The sequence below is a fragment of the Corythoichthys intestinalis genome, chromosome 21 (assembly GCF_030265065.1).
Source record: "Corythoichthys intestinalis isolate RoL2023-P3 chromosome 21, ASM3026506v1, whole genome shotgun sequence".
NCBI lineage: Eukaryota > Metazoa > Chordata > Actinopteri > Syngnathiformes > Syngnathidae > Corythoichthys > Corythoichthys intestinalis.
This window is the reverse complement of record NC_080415.1, coordinates 23,535,234-23,549,558: the sequence shown is the minus strand read 5'-3', so window position 1 is coordinate 23,549,558 and position 14,325 is coordinate 23,535,234. Positions and strand designations below refer to the sequence as shown.

At 40.7% G+C, this 14,325-nt stretch overlaps 1 protein-coding gene across 4 annotated transcripts; it reads left to right on the top strand.

Moving 5' to 3' along the window:
- The first annotated feature begins 2,942 nt into the window (after nucleotides 1-2,942).
- Nucleotides 2,943-12,825, top strand: LOC130909514 (prolyl 4-hydroxylase subunit alpha-1-like). Of its 4 annotated transcripts, XM_057826072.1 has the most exons (15): nucleotides 2,943-3,058; nucleotides 3,446-3,520; nucleotides 3,598-3,694; nucleotides 3,771-3,922; nucleotides 4,019-4,156; nucleotides 4,250-4,495; nucleotides 8,456-8,613; nucleotides 8,682-8,858; nucleotides 8,981-9,051; nucleotides 10,002-10,101; nucleotides 10,175-10,228; nucleotides 10,317-10,382; nucleotides 11,263-11,331; nucleotides 11,416-11,512; nucleotides 12,590-12,825. In XM_057826072.1, exons 2-15 carry the CDS (start codon nucleotides 3,448-3,450, stop codon nucleotides 12,658-12,660), a joined length of 1,569 nt encoding a protein of 522 aa, XP_057682055.1. In that variant the 5' UTR covers nucleotides 2,943-3,058; nucleotides 3,446-3,447; the 3' UTR covers nucleotides 12,661-12,825. The 4 variants fall into 4 exon arrangements, with proteins under 4 accessions (XP_057682055.1, XP_057682058.1, XP_057682056.1 ...); XM_057826075.1 differs by lacking the exons at nucleotides 8,981-9,051; nucleotides 10,002-10,101; XM_057826073.1 differs by lacking the exons at nucleotides 10,175-10,228; nucleotides 10,317-10,382.
- Nucleotides 12,826-14,325: the final 1,500 nt, after the last annotated feature.

Here is a 14,325-nt window from a genome sequence, read left to right as displayed (position 1 = left end):
TTCTAAGCTACCTGATTGCTAATCATGGCACCGACATTCTCTCTACTTGAATGTGTCTAATTGCACCCAGTCTTGTGTGAATCCCATCAGACATCTGATAGTCCTGCAGGCAAGTGGAAATGCTGCACAGGGGGGTGCCCCAGGGGGTGAGCCAGAGGCTCCCGCAGCTCCACCAAGGTGGCGGCTGCCGCCCTCCTGGGACCCAGGGTGTCCCCCCTCCCCCCAGACCATCCGCGCCCCATTAACCGGCCTTCAGGGAAAGGATAAGGGATTGCTCCACCGCTCCCCGCCACCGCCCACCCACCCGGCCCACCAGCCACTGCTGCAACCCCCCCGACCAACACAGCACACCGCGGGACCCCCACAGCCCACTATGCCCGGGGCAGGACAGGATCCCCACTCAGAGTGGGTGACACCCCGCCTACCCATCGGCACCCAGCCAGCAACATGCGCCGGGGCCCAAGGAGGATACTTGGGTAGAAAAGAGATTGGAGGGCGGGTTAGGGTTAGGCAGTAAGACCCCCACCCCCAGCAACTGGCAGCCCAGGCAAAGAGGAGGCCACGCCCGGGCACTCACGCCATAGAGAAAAGTTTGGGACCCACCTACCGCCCTATTACTGTGGCTGCCAGGACCCGACTGGCAGCCATTACCCAGCACCGTGATGGGATTGTGTAGGGAAGGTAGTGCAGTGTATGCACAAAGATAGGAGAGCCCGGCTGAGCAAAGTGGGACCACCGCATGGAAGTTCTTCCCAGCCGCATATCCCACCGCCTCTCACCAAAGCCCCCTGTGAAGTTTAATGTACAGTGCCTCGCAAAAGTATTCGGCCCCTTGAATCTTGCAACCTTTCACCACATTTCAGGCTTCAAACATAAAGATATGAAATTTAATTTTTTTGTCAAGAATCAACAACAAGTGGGACACAATTGTGAAGTGGAACAACATTTATTGGATAATTTAAACTTTTTTAACAAATAAAAAACTGAAAAGTGGGGCGTGCAATATTATTCGGCCCCTTTACTTTCAGTGCAGCAAACTCACTCCAGAAGTTCAGTGAGGATCTCTGAATGATCCAATGTTGTCCTAAATGACCGATGATGATAAATAGAATCCAAATGTGTGTAATCAAGTCTCCGTATAAATGCACCTGCTCTGTGATAGTCTCAGGGTTCTGTTTAAAGTGCAGAGATCATTATGAAAACCAAGGAACACACCAGGCAGGTCCGAGATACTGTTGTGGAGAAGTTTAAAGCCGGATTTGGATACAAAAAGATTTCCCAAGCTTTAAACATCTCAAGGAGCACTGTGCAAGCCATCATATTGAAATGGAAGGAGCATCAGACCATTGCAAATCTACCAAGACCCGGCCGTCCTTCCAAACTTTCTTCTCAAACAAGGAGAAAACTGATCAGAGATGCAGCCAAGAGGCCCATGATCACTCTGGATGAACTGCAGAGATCTACAGCTGAGGTGGAAGAGTCTGTCCATAGGACAACAATCTGTCGTACACTGCACAAATCTGGCCTTTATGGAAGAGTGGCAAGAAGAAAGCCATTTCTCAAAGACATCCATAAAAAGTCTCGTTTAAAGTTTGCCACAAGCCACCTGGGAGACACACCAAACATGTGGAAGAAGGTGCTCTGGTCAGATGAATCCAAAATTGAGCTTTTTGGCCACAATGCAAAACGATATGTTTGGCGTAAAAGCACACAGCTCATCACCCTGAACACACCATCCCCACTGTCAAACATGGTGGTGGCAGCATCATGGTTTGGGCCTGCTTTTCTTCAGCAGGGACAGGGAAGATGGTTAAAATTGACGGGAAGATGGATGCAGCCAAATACAGGAACATTCTGGAAGAAAACCTGTTGGTATCTACACAAGACCTGAGACTGGGACGGAGATTTATCTTCCAACAGGACAATGATCCAAAACATAAAGCCAAATCTACAATGGAATGGTTCAAAAATAAACGTATCCAGGTGTTAGAATGGCCAAGTCAAAGTCCAGACCTGAATCCAATCGAGAATCTGTGGAAAGAGCTGAAGACTGCTGTTCACAAACACTCTCCATCCAACCTCACTGAGCTCGAGCTGTTTTGCAAGGAAGAATGGGCAAGAATGTCAGTCTCTCGATGTGCAAAACTGATAGAAACATACCCCAAGCGACTTGCAGCTGTAATTGGATCAAAAGGTGGCGCTACAAAGTATTAACGCAAGGGGGCCGAATAATATTGCACGCCCCACTTTTCAGTTTTTTATTTGTTAAAAAAGTTTAAATTATCCAATAAATTTTGTTCCACTTCACGATTGTGTCCCACTTGTTGTTGATTCTTCACAAAAAATTAAATTTTATATCTTTATGTTTGAAGCCTGAAATGTGGCGAAACGTTGCAAGGTTCAAGGGGGCCGAATACTTTTGCAAGGCACTGTATGTGGTGCGTTAAAAGAGGTGCGGAAATGGCTGGGCCTCCGGCGGGGAGGCAGCTGTCACGTCACCCCCTGCCCTAACCCGTCCCAGCTGCCCCACATCCTCGGTGTATGATGCATTAAAATCAATGGGGGGGCGACCCGGGCCAACATAGCCCGTTCCATCCCCAAAGACCGGAATAAGTGTGTCGGTGCCAAAGGCGAACTATACTTAAGGCGAAAGTGAAGATTGCGATAGTTAAGATGCAGGCTCCCACAGGTGGGGCTCTGCCCACCAAAGCCACCCACTGCAAGGCGGGAGGAGCACTAGGGCCCTGACTACCCCCTGCCCCCTCATCACCCCACCCCCCGGGGGACCCACCCCGCATCCCCAAACAGGCGCCACACCATGATTTTACATAACTGCAAATGCTCAATCAATCATACTTATGGGCGAGGTGAAGCTTTGATTCATAAGACAAAGCTTTAAAACGACCATATATGCAATTATTCAAATATGTAAGATGTAACCAGCCAAACTTGTTCAAAGGCAAAAAAAAAAGACTACAAAAGGAAGGTACAGAGCAGAAGAAAGCAAGCTTGACTAACATCAACATCAACTGAAAGAACAACTTGGGAGACAAAAACGGTAAAGTAAAAACCTGTTTTTAGTTTCCAAATGGTAGTTTTATTCTTACTAGCTAAATTTGAATTTTTTTTCATTTGTTGACCTGTAATTATCTTGAGAACACATTTAAAAATTAACACCACATTCCTTCAATTCTTGTAATGTCCACTAACTTAATGGGTTTCCTTTTTAGGTAAAAGGTTTGGCCTGTGGTTGTTTTTGCAGCTACAGTACATGCTTCTAGTTTGTCTTTATTGCTCACACACTGTAATTAGTGATTGTGATGACAGAATTAATGAGTTGCTGAAGACACAAAAGTGGAATTCATTTAGACACAGAAAGAACACTCATCATGTTTCTCACACCCAGCGTGAAGCATTTTATGATTAATATCTGTGGTCCATTTAGACATGGAAATTTGTTGCCTGCTGTTGATCCTCTTCGGCTTCTCCTCGGCTGAAGATTATTACTACACTTCCATAGGTGAGTCTGAGTCCCCTCAATTAATAAATATATTTTTGTAACACATTGTGCAAGTGAAATGATTTGTATGCTTTCAGGTCAAATGACACAGCTGCTCTACACAGAGAAGGACTTGTTGGCCTTGCTGGACAAATACATTGATGCTGAGCAGAAGAAACTGGACCAGATGAAGAGGTTCAATACCACTATGATTTAAATTTGCTTCAGGTCCCACAAACCATCTTTAAGATGTGTGTTTGTTTGTACTCAGGCTGGCTCAGAAGCTGGCCAACCTCTCGACATTTACCGTTGAAGACCCCAAAATCGTCTTGGGCCATCCTTTGAACTCCTTTGTTTTTCTGAAGAGGCTAAACCGCACATGGAGTGAGCTGGAGAATTTATTGTTTACCGACGTGTCTGAAGGTAAACTGGAACACGCAAAAATGAAAAATGGACTTACATCATAAACGTGAATCCAGAAATGCATCTGATACTTGTTCATCTTTTGCGGCATTTTAGAATTTGTTTACAATCTCAGAGTCAGGATGAAAAACTTCCCAGATGAGGTTGACCAGACAGGTGTGGCCGAAGCCCTTCTGAGGCTGCAGGACACGTACAAGCTAGACACCGACACACTCGCCAAAGGGGACCTTCCTGGTCAGGAGCCTGCAATCTTACTACACAAACCCATTGTACATACCTAAAAGCAGCCTATAGAATTCCTGAGTACAGTCTCCTCCCCCCAAACAGGAACTTCCAGACTCCTCAGCACCCTTACTGCAGAAGACTGCTTCTTCCTGAGCATGGTGGCGTATGAGACGCTTGACTTCTACCACACAGTTCTGTGGCTATCCCAGGCTCTCCGGCAGCTGGAACAGGGCGAGACGCCCGGAACTGTGAATGCTGTCACAATCCTGGACTACCTCAGCTACTCCCTCTACAAGCAAGGAGATCTGGAGCGGGCCTCCGAGTTCACCAAGCAGCTGCTGAAGATTGGTGAGTTGAACAGTAGAACACATGGGAAGCAAACAAAACTTCTACTCGTATGAAGCCCCATTGACAGAAATAAATTTAAATAATCTGGTTAGCACCAGATAGTCTTTAGTGCGCACTACAAACTATCTGGTGCGCACCAGAAAGTTCCCTTTTACAGGCCACAAACTGCAGGCGCGCATCAGACACCAGCAGTTTCGGAGTACTAAAAATGATAATACAGGATTTACTTGAGCTTTAATTCAATCTTGGACTCAACTATAAAGATATTACTGCATTACTTGCACATCGTCACCATTACATTGTCTCGGAACGCTAGTGCGCACATAAGCGGATTTTAAGGAGGGGGCAGGGGGGCAAAGGTGGCCGTAAAGTGTTATTGCATGTACAGTAATTGACTTTCCTATATATATAAAAGTTGTAAACCAATAAGACTGCAACAAAAATGAATGAAATGAACAAAAATATATATTTTTATGATGGGTCAAAATTATTTTTCGAGCACCTTGGACGGTTATTTGCTTTGCATATAATTAAAAAAATATATATATATATTAGGGCTGTCAAAATTATCGCGTTAACGCGCAGTAATTAATTTTTTAAATTAATCACATTAAAATATTTGACACAATTAACGCACATGTCCCGCTCAGAAAGTATTCTGCCTTTTGGTAAGTTTTACAGCAAGCCTTTTGTGCTGTCCAACAGCGAACTCTTGTGGTCGCTTTGCGACATGGTGTATTGTTTTCAGTCCAGTTCAATATGGCTGCACGACGTCTCGGGCTGATAATGTTGTGCTTATATGATCCTTGGACAAGATTTGTCCGTAAGTATGGTTGTTATAAAAAAATGTACATATTATGTTAGTAAGCGAAATGTTATATTTTTTGTATGAGACGCTTTTTGTTTATGTTTAGTGAACCTGTATAGCATGCTAAGCTAACGTTGTTGCTAATGCAATGCTTGTGTACTTTTTTTTTTGTAGTTTTACGACGGTCTAAAGAGGACAATGGTTTGAGGCCATTTTATTAATAAATCAGATGAAAAAGGAAGAAGTCTAATTATTAAGGCGTCGTTCACTAGCTGTCTAGCTTTGGAAAAAGTAGACGCTTCGGAGTGAGGACAGCATAGACAGATTTAAATGACAGTAGAGTGAAATGCCCACTACAGTCCTTATGTACCGTTTGTTGAATGTATATATCCATCTTGTGTCTTATCTTTCCATTCCAACAATTTATTTTACAGAATATATATATAATTTACAGAAAAATATGGCATATTTTATAGATGGTTTGTATTGCGATTAATTGTGATTAATTACGATTAATTAATTTTTAAGCTGTAATTAACTCGATTAAAAATTTTAATCGTTTGACAGCTGTAATATATATATATATATATATATATATATATATATATATGTTAGAAAAAATATATTTTAAAACATCATTTTTTTTCTTTGATTGAAAATATTTCTTTGGGGGGGGGGGGGGGGGGGGGAATTGAATGATTTAGACACAAATGTCCTTATCATAATATGGCCCAAACACAAAAAGGATTGCTTCAATCAAAGAAAACCTTTTCAATGAAAAATTAAGTCTTCAAATACCAAATTTTCAATCTCAAATATTTTTTCGCATTCAAAAACTTTTTCTATGATTGAAATTTTTCTTTTTTGATTGAAGTGATTTTCTTTTTGAAAATCTATATTTTTTTGAAGCAACTTATTTTTTGATTGAATAATAAAGACAAAAATGTAGCCCAAACGCAAATCAACATTACTTCAATCAAAAAAGTTGCTTCAATCCAAAAAAAAAAAAAAAAACATCGGAAAAAAAAACCTAAAGAAAAATAGCTTTCACATGCATTTTTTTTTTTTTGAGTCTAAAATTTATTTTTGCATTCAAACACATTTTTTTTTACGATTGAAGTGACATTTTTTTCTAGTTGAAAATATATATTTTGATTGAAGCTTTTTTTTTTTTTTTAATTAAAGCAACTTTTTTTTAATGATAATAAAGACACAAATCTACCTCCATATGGCTCCGCCCAGGGGATACAATTTTTGACTGGGGTAACAACATTGGCACGACACCGGCGGGCGTACCATATTCAATGGATAACGATCTTGGCGAAAAGTATTGCCTTAGCAGCCTGATTTAGAATTCCCCTCAGGAATGATGGGAAACAAAAAACGCTCATTATCAACTTATTATTATAAATATTCTTGTAAGTTAATTTTATTGCTGACACTGCGTTTCGGGGTCATCAACAAGTTGTGCCCCCCCCCGCCCCAAAAGTCAAACTCCGCCTATGAGTGCAAACCACATACAGTGAGGAGCTGAAGTATCTGCACCCCTTGTGACTGAGCAAGTTCACCCACTTTGAAAATAGGTAGAGGTCTGAAATTTCTATCATAAATGCATTACCACTCATAGAGAAATAATCTAAATAAATGCAGAAATCACATTGTATGATTTTTTTAAAAAATAATGTATTTGTAATTTAATGGGGTTCATAAGTCTTTGTAACTCACAGAATCAGAAATAACAGACACTCAAAGAGGTGTCAGTGTACCTTAAAAAAAAGTCCACCTTTACCGCACCCCACAGTTAGTCGTAATCCATCTGCTACCATGGGCAAGACCAGAGAGCTTTCGAAAAACACCAGAGAAAAAAATGTTGAGCTCCACAAAGCTGGAAATGGCTATAGGACAATTGGAAAGCAGCTTGGTGAGAATTAATCAACAGTTGCAGCAATTGTTAGAAAATGGAAAAGGCTAAACATGATTGATAATCTACCTCAGACTGGGGCTCCATGTAAAATCTCTCCTCGTGGGGCATCACTCATGATGAGAAAAGTGAGGGCTCAGCCTAGAACTACACGGTAGGAGCTGTTCGATGACCAGAAGAGCGCTGGATGCAGTTTCAAAGGCTACTGTCAGAAGAACAGTACAGTGCAATGGTTTTCAACCTATGCATTGCTCAGAAGGTTCCCCTGTTGAAGCCAGTACATGTGAAGGCCCGTCTGAAGTTTGCCAGGGACCATCTGAATGATGCAGAGGAGTAATGGGAGAAGGTAATGTGGTCAGGTGAGACCAAAGTAGAGGTTTTCGGTGCAAAGTTTACTCAGAAAAAGAAGGATGAGTACAATCCCAAGAACACCATCCCCACTTTGAAGTATGTGGGTGGATACCTCAGGTTTTGGAGCTTCTTTTCAGCAAAGGGAACAGGACGACTATAATGGATAAAGCAGAGGATGAATGGTTAAATGTATCGTCAGATTTTAAGCCACAACCTCCTTCCCTCGGTTAGAGACTTGAAGGTGAGTCGTGGCTGGATCTTCCAACATGACAGTGATCCGAAGCACGCAGCCAAGCTGACCAAGGAGTGGCTGTGTAAAAAGCATAATCAAGGTTCTGGAGCAGCCTAGCCAGTCTCCAGACCTCAATCCAATAGAAAATCTTTGGATTAAACTTAGTGTTTCTCCGCGACAGCCCCAAAACCTTGACAGATCTAGACAAGATTTGTGTGAAGGAATGGGCAAAAATCCCTATATCCATATGTGAAAACCTGGTGAAGGACTACAGAAAGCGTCTGACCTCTGTAATTGCAAACAAAGGATTCTGCACTTAATATTAGCACTGATTTTCCCAGGGGTACAAATACTAATGCACCCCAGAAAATTACAAATAAATTATTGAAAAATCATACAATGTGACATCTGGATTTTTTTTTAAAATTATGTCTCTATAAGTGGAAATGCATCTATGATTGTAATTACCTATTTTGTAAGTGGGTGAACTTGCAAAATCACAAGGGGTGCAAATACTTCTGCTCCTCACTGTATTATCTGCTGCGCCCCAGATTGTTTATTTTATTTCTGTCGATGTCCCTTTATGTGCGCCGCTTACTCGAGATGATGTTCTGATTGTTTAGTTTTTGCATTTTTTTGTTTTTGTAGAGCCCCAAAACCAGCGAGCCCTTGATAACCTCAAGTACTTTGATTTCCACCTGGAAAAACAAAAGACAGGCCAGGAAACTCCAGAACCCCTCAAGACAGGACGAGCTACTTCCAACCCTGTGTATGAGCGGCTGTGTCGCGGCGAGAGCTTAGAGTTGGTGAGTCGACGTCATGAAATCCCGAAGCTATTACGCTATGCATTACTCCGGGTTCATCTTTCTGACAGACACCAAGAAGACAGAGCAGACTCTTCTGTCGTTACCATGACAACCACGGCCATCCCAGCCTCCTGATAGGTCCTGTGAAAGAGGAAGAGTTGTGGGACCAACCCCGCATTGTCCGCTACTACGACGTGGCGAACAATGACGACACTGAAATAATCAAAAAGTTGGCCAAACCGAGAGTGAGTTCAAAATTCAATCTTTGAAGTTTCAAAAGAAAATACTTTCATGAAAAAGTGTCTTCAAATCAGAAATGCTTTTTGCATGTTTGTCTTTCTCTGCCATCTTTTGATGGCTAAACTAGCTTATGCGCTCCAAAGTGCGAGACGAAAAGACCAACAAGATTTTAGCAATTCCGTCCAGAATCTCCCAAAAGTAAGAATGACCAAATGACACAACAAATGTGCATGTTTGTAGATCATTTGTTTAATAGTGTGCCATTTGGAGGCATAATAGCTAACATAATTTTGGATGCTTAATGAGAAATCTAAGATTTTAGAAATAAACCTTTTGAACGGATTCAATTCAATTAATTTCTTTGATATATAGCTTATACAGAGTGGCTATATTACGATCAAAAACACAGAACGTGCTTCACAAAACTGCAAAATCTTTATTTTTACCACAGTAAAATTTCCCGCCACTGATGTCATGTGATCACAGAATAGCGACGTCATTAACAAATGTGGAATTTTCTTAAAGAGACACTAACACAATTTAACAGAGCCGATTTTTTTTTTTTTTTTTTTTTTTTTTTAAAGTTTATCTTCTGTGCCAATAAAAATCATAACAATTATTTTGGAATTTCTTCCTACTTATATTAGTTATTTTTTTAGACTGACTTCGAATGATACACAATGGGGACATAGCAAAATTCCGTAACAACCTTTCACCAGAAGTAAATTCAATTGAAAAATAGAATTTAGGCTCCTGTTTCCTTGAATTTATAATAGATGACAATTGATAAAGCACAAAAAAATAAGTTGAATGAGTTTTTGTTCAACTTTGTGAAAATACAGCTTGATTTATACTGGGGACACAAATGGCACTATTAAAAAAAAAATACACTGAAAAAAATACTAGCTACAAATGGGCATGATTGGGATTTATGTGGCTTCATGATGTCTGTTGCCAACATTTTTAGCCACAATAAACACTGTTTTTTTCCTTGTCTCCCACCATAGTCACAGTGAAGCCAAACACTGCATAGGCTACACTTTGTCATACTACCTTTTCATCGCTTTCCAATGAAAGCAAGCTTATAAGGTTGCATGAGTGTGTACAGGCTATTTTAAGTGTAATTTGGAAAACTTCGTCCCCCTCAGCGCCTGGCTGGGCGACTTTGAGTACACGGTTGTGGACAAGCTGGCCAAGAGAATGGGCGACATAACAGGCCTAGACACGTCCACCGCAGAAATGATGCAGGTTCAGTTCTGTTCATTTAAACTTAAATGAAATCAACACAACTGCTGGGGTTTACCTGTGTTTGTTGGGGCAGGTGGCCAACTATGGAGTCGGGGGACAGTACGAACCACATATAGACTTTGTAGAGGTGAATATTAACTGGAGATGCAGACACTACTTGCCTCATGTACTTTTTGTGAGCCATGTAAGACTGATTCTTATTTTCTTTTCCACAGGATCATGTTCCAGAACCGTACAAAGAATTGGGCACAGGAAACCGCATTGCCACCTGGCTGCTTTACGTCAGTACACTTCACTAGGCTGCACTTGGTCCAAAAAAATGCTTAGGTTTAGAAAGACCGCGAGAACCAAAAGTGGTATTTGCCATGTGGCATTTTTTTGCCATGTGGCAAAATGGATCTTGCCATGTGGCATTATTTTGCCATGTGGCAAAATTGATTTTGCCATGTGGCATTTTTTCTGCCATGTGGCAAAATGGATTTTGGTCTGTGGTTTTTGGGGGGGGGTACGTGGCATTTTTGGAGGTATATGGCAGTTTTGCAGGCCATGCACGTCCAAATTTTCCATTCATTTTAAATGGCAGGAAAACGTGTGACTGTGATTTTTGGCCATCCACTTACCATTACAGCGCATTGACATTCAACTGACACCCAAGTAGGTTATGCCATTGACGACTATGCCCGTCCAAATTTTCCATTAATTTTAAATGGCAGAAAAACATGTGTGGCTGTGATGTTAGGCCATCCACTTACCATTGACATTCAACTGACACCCAAGTCAGGTTATGCCATTGATGGCTATGCACACATGCAAAAAAAAAAAAAAAAGCCACAAGGCAAAATTGATTTTGCCACATGGCAGAAAAATGCCACATGGCAAAATCCATTTTTCCACAGGGCAAAAACAGGCCACATGGTAAAATGAATTTTGCAACATGGCAAAAAAATGCCACATGTCAAATACCACTTTTGGTTCTCCACCCTGCTGTAGGTTTTTTGTTGTTGTTGTTGTTGTTTTTTTCCAATTTTTTTTTCAAAATTTTCACAGAACAACACTGACACGACACTCCCCACAACAAAGCAAACACCAACACCAAACATAAAAGAAAAATATAACTAGTGACCTGCTGTAAATTTAACGTTTTTGCCCAATCTGCTGCAGATAAGTGATGTACCTGCAGGGGGTGCTACTGTTTTCCCCAGAGCGGGCGCTGTTGCATGGCCCATAAAGGTTTGCTTTAGCCTACACATGCAGGAGAATAAGAATGTACATTTACAGTATGTGGAAATGTTTTTTTATGCGTTTTAATGACAGGGTTCGGCCGTGTTCTGGTACAATCTTCAACTAAATGGAAAGGGAGATTATCTGACCCAACACGCTGCCTGTCCTGTCCTGGTGGGGAGCAAATGGGGTGAGGTCTTCACTTCGACGACTTAAGATTTTATAGAAAAAAATTAAGTTATAGTCAGTGCTGGGTGTTACAACGATGTTTATCATCAAAACAATAACAAATTATATATCGTCAAATTTTAAATAAATGTATTTCTGGTGCGCTCATAATTCTTAACTCAATGATGCCCCTCTGCAAACCAGGGGTAATAAGCATAATAATAATAATAATGAATTTTAAAGCTCCTTCAAAGACACTTTACAAGAGACACAAATTAGACAAAAACGCAGATTAAAAGCCAATATCTTTTTAACAGGAAATTATAAAGTCATTACATAAAACAGAACAAAGGATCAAGGGTGTGATAAATCACCACACAACACAAACATGGGAGTCAAACAAAGACAAACAAAAACAAACAAACAAAGAGTTAATTAAAATTTCGAAATTATGGCGAATACGCATAGCCACTAAAGCTACATTGAAAAGATTTAGCCACTTACAAAAACAGTAAATACATAATTAATATTAACTTTCTACAAAAAGCCACTGCAAGGCAGGCACGCTAGCAATTTTTCTCCCAACATGCGCGTGTCGTGATGCATTCTGAACAATTGTATTTTTTTTTCCTTGTCCTTTTCAGCTGCGTGTCTCTAAAGCCTCAAACAGTTTTAATATGCTGGAAGTTTTCATGTTTATCAGTAAAACAGATCAAGACATTTATCCCACACAGAACGGAACCACTTTGTTACATTAATATAAATGAATTAATAATTGTATTATGCTAGTCTTGCTCGACTATAATTTGTACACAATACTGTATGTATAATATTTTGCCACTTTTGTTTCCACTGTATATTTTTATATAGCAGCACAATTCGATACATTTCACATATGCGAAGTCTCTTTAATGTCATTTTTTTTAAAACTGAGGTGAGAGGAATGATTTCATTTTTTCCCCCATTAGCTGTAGTTCTAGTTCTAGCTGTAACTGCGTTTGGAATCATTCATTCATTCCCAACTCCCTCATCAGTACCAAGGGATTCTCAGTGTCTTTTTAAGGAACTAACAATCCATGATATAAAAATCTTTCTTCAGTGGCTAACACATGGCTGCACGAGCGAGGACAGGAGTTCAGAAGACGCTGTGGTCTGCAAAGTTCCATCTGAACATGGAGGGATCAGCGTTACACCCCCAATCAATTGGAGTTACCTGGACAACCATCGTTTGAAAACCACTTTAATTACTCGTGTGAAGGAATCAACATTTTGGTTGTATTTATTATTATTTAGCAAGCTCATCATTGGAAAAAAATACACAAGTGGAGATTTATGTTGGTAATATTAAAATTTTTGTGTTTCTTCAGCTGTTTTTCTTTAACATGTGCATCCTAGAAGAATAATTTCATTAATTGGGAAAGCATAACATTTCCTTTTTCTTGAAGTATAATAGTACAGGAAAACGTGAACAAAAAGCCAGCATTGTCACATTTATAGTCATGTAGGCATGATTATTAACATTTCCTTAAAAGTGTGGCCTACATAGTCCAAAAATGTGATGTGAACATTAGGGGGACTTTTTAAAAAATTTTTTATTTAAGTTACCAACTAGCCCTGCAAGCAGCACTGAACGGACCTGCGCAACTCGGACGGCACGCAGCACAGGGTGGTGGTAGATCGTCCCCCTCTCATCATCTCCTGAGAAACTAACCTGAGCTCAAAACTCGCCTCTTTTTTTGTGTGGAACTTCTTTTGTGTTGTGGGGATGGCTGACAGAGATTTTTTTGTATATCCTGGGATGAGAAATGCATTCACACACCTAGATTAAAAACCCCTATTGAAGAGGGCCCTACAAAAAAGGCGCTACTGAGCTCTGAAGCCAAGCCTTTATTCAAAACCAAAATGAATCTTGTAATTGAGCCAATTCGGCTAAGTGCCAAATTTCGTGGCTCTATATCTGCCTAAGTCCCTAGAGAAATCTACTTCCTTTTGAATGGCGAACAAAGGGCCGTCAGCAACAGACAGAGACATTTAAACATGTACCTTAAAATCTAGTATGACAAAAGGTCTTGTAACGATAATGACCACCCTGAAAGGAACTGTACATGTAGAAGTAAAATTGAGTGACTTTCTGGTGCCACTAGTTGGCACTGTAGGACTGGTGTAAATGACCCCTACAAGTAGGATATGACCTACCAAGCACGAGAAGTTTGGCACGGATATGTTGTATATCTGCCAAGTTATAACTGCAAAATTTGTGGTGAGACAAAATGGCAGCGGTCATTTTCACTTTCCTGTTTGGACTCTTCTGCTTCAACGAAACAGCAATATTTTTAATCAGGCACCTGAACACATGTTTTACGGCTCCCATGATGCAGGTTTGAGGTCAATTGATTTTTTTTCCACTTGGAGGATGAGCCTGTCTAGGGGAAAAAAAGGCTTTTCCTGTTCTCAGAGTGCGCCAGGCTCTAATTGGTAATATTTCAATGCAGTCGTGTCCAGGCTGGGATACATCTCATACAGTACATGCCAGATATGAAAAAGACTGAACTTTGTATAAAGAAGTTATTAGTCATTTACTGAATTTGGAGCATTGCCCAAAAAAGGCTGCCTTTGGCAGCCTGCCCAGGTCAGGCGCATGTTTGAAAAGCCACCATTTCGATAACTTTAGATCTCAGATATCTCATGAACAGTCTCACCAATTCTGAGATCTAGCCATCTTCCTGGGCGACAATGTCGCAAATGTGCACCCTGTAAATCGTTAAAAATTGCACATTCAATCCAAAATACTCGATTTCCTGTTGAGTTTGGGATATGGGTCCAAGAGACTTTTGG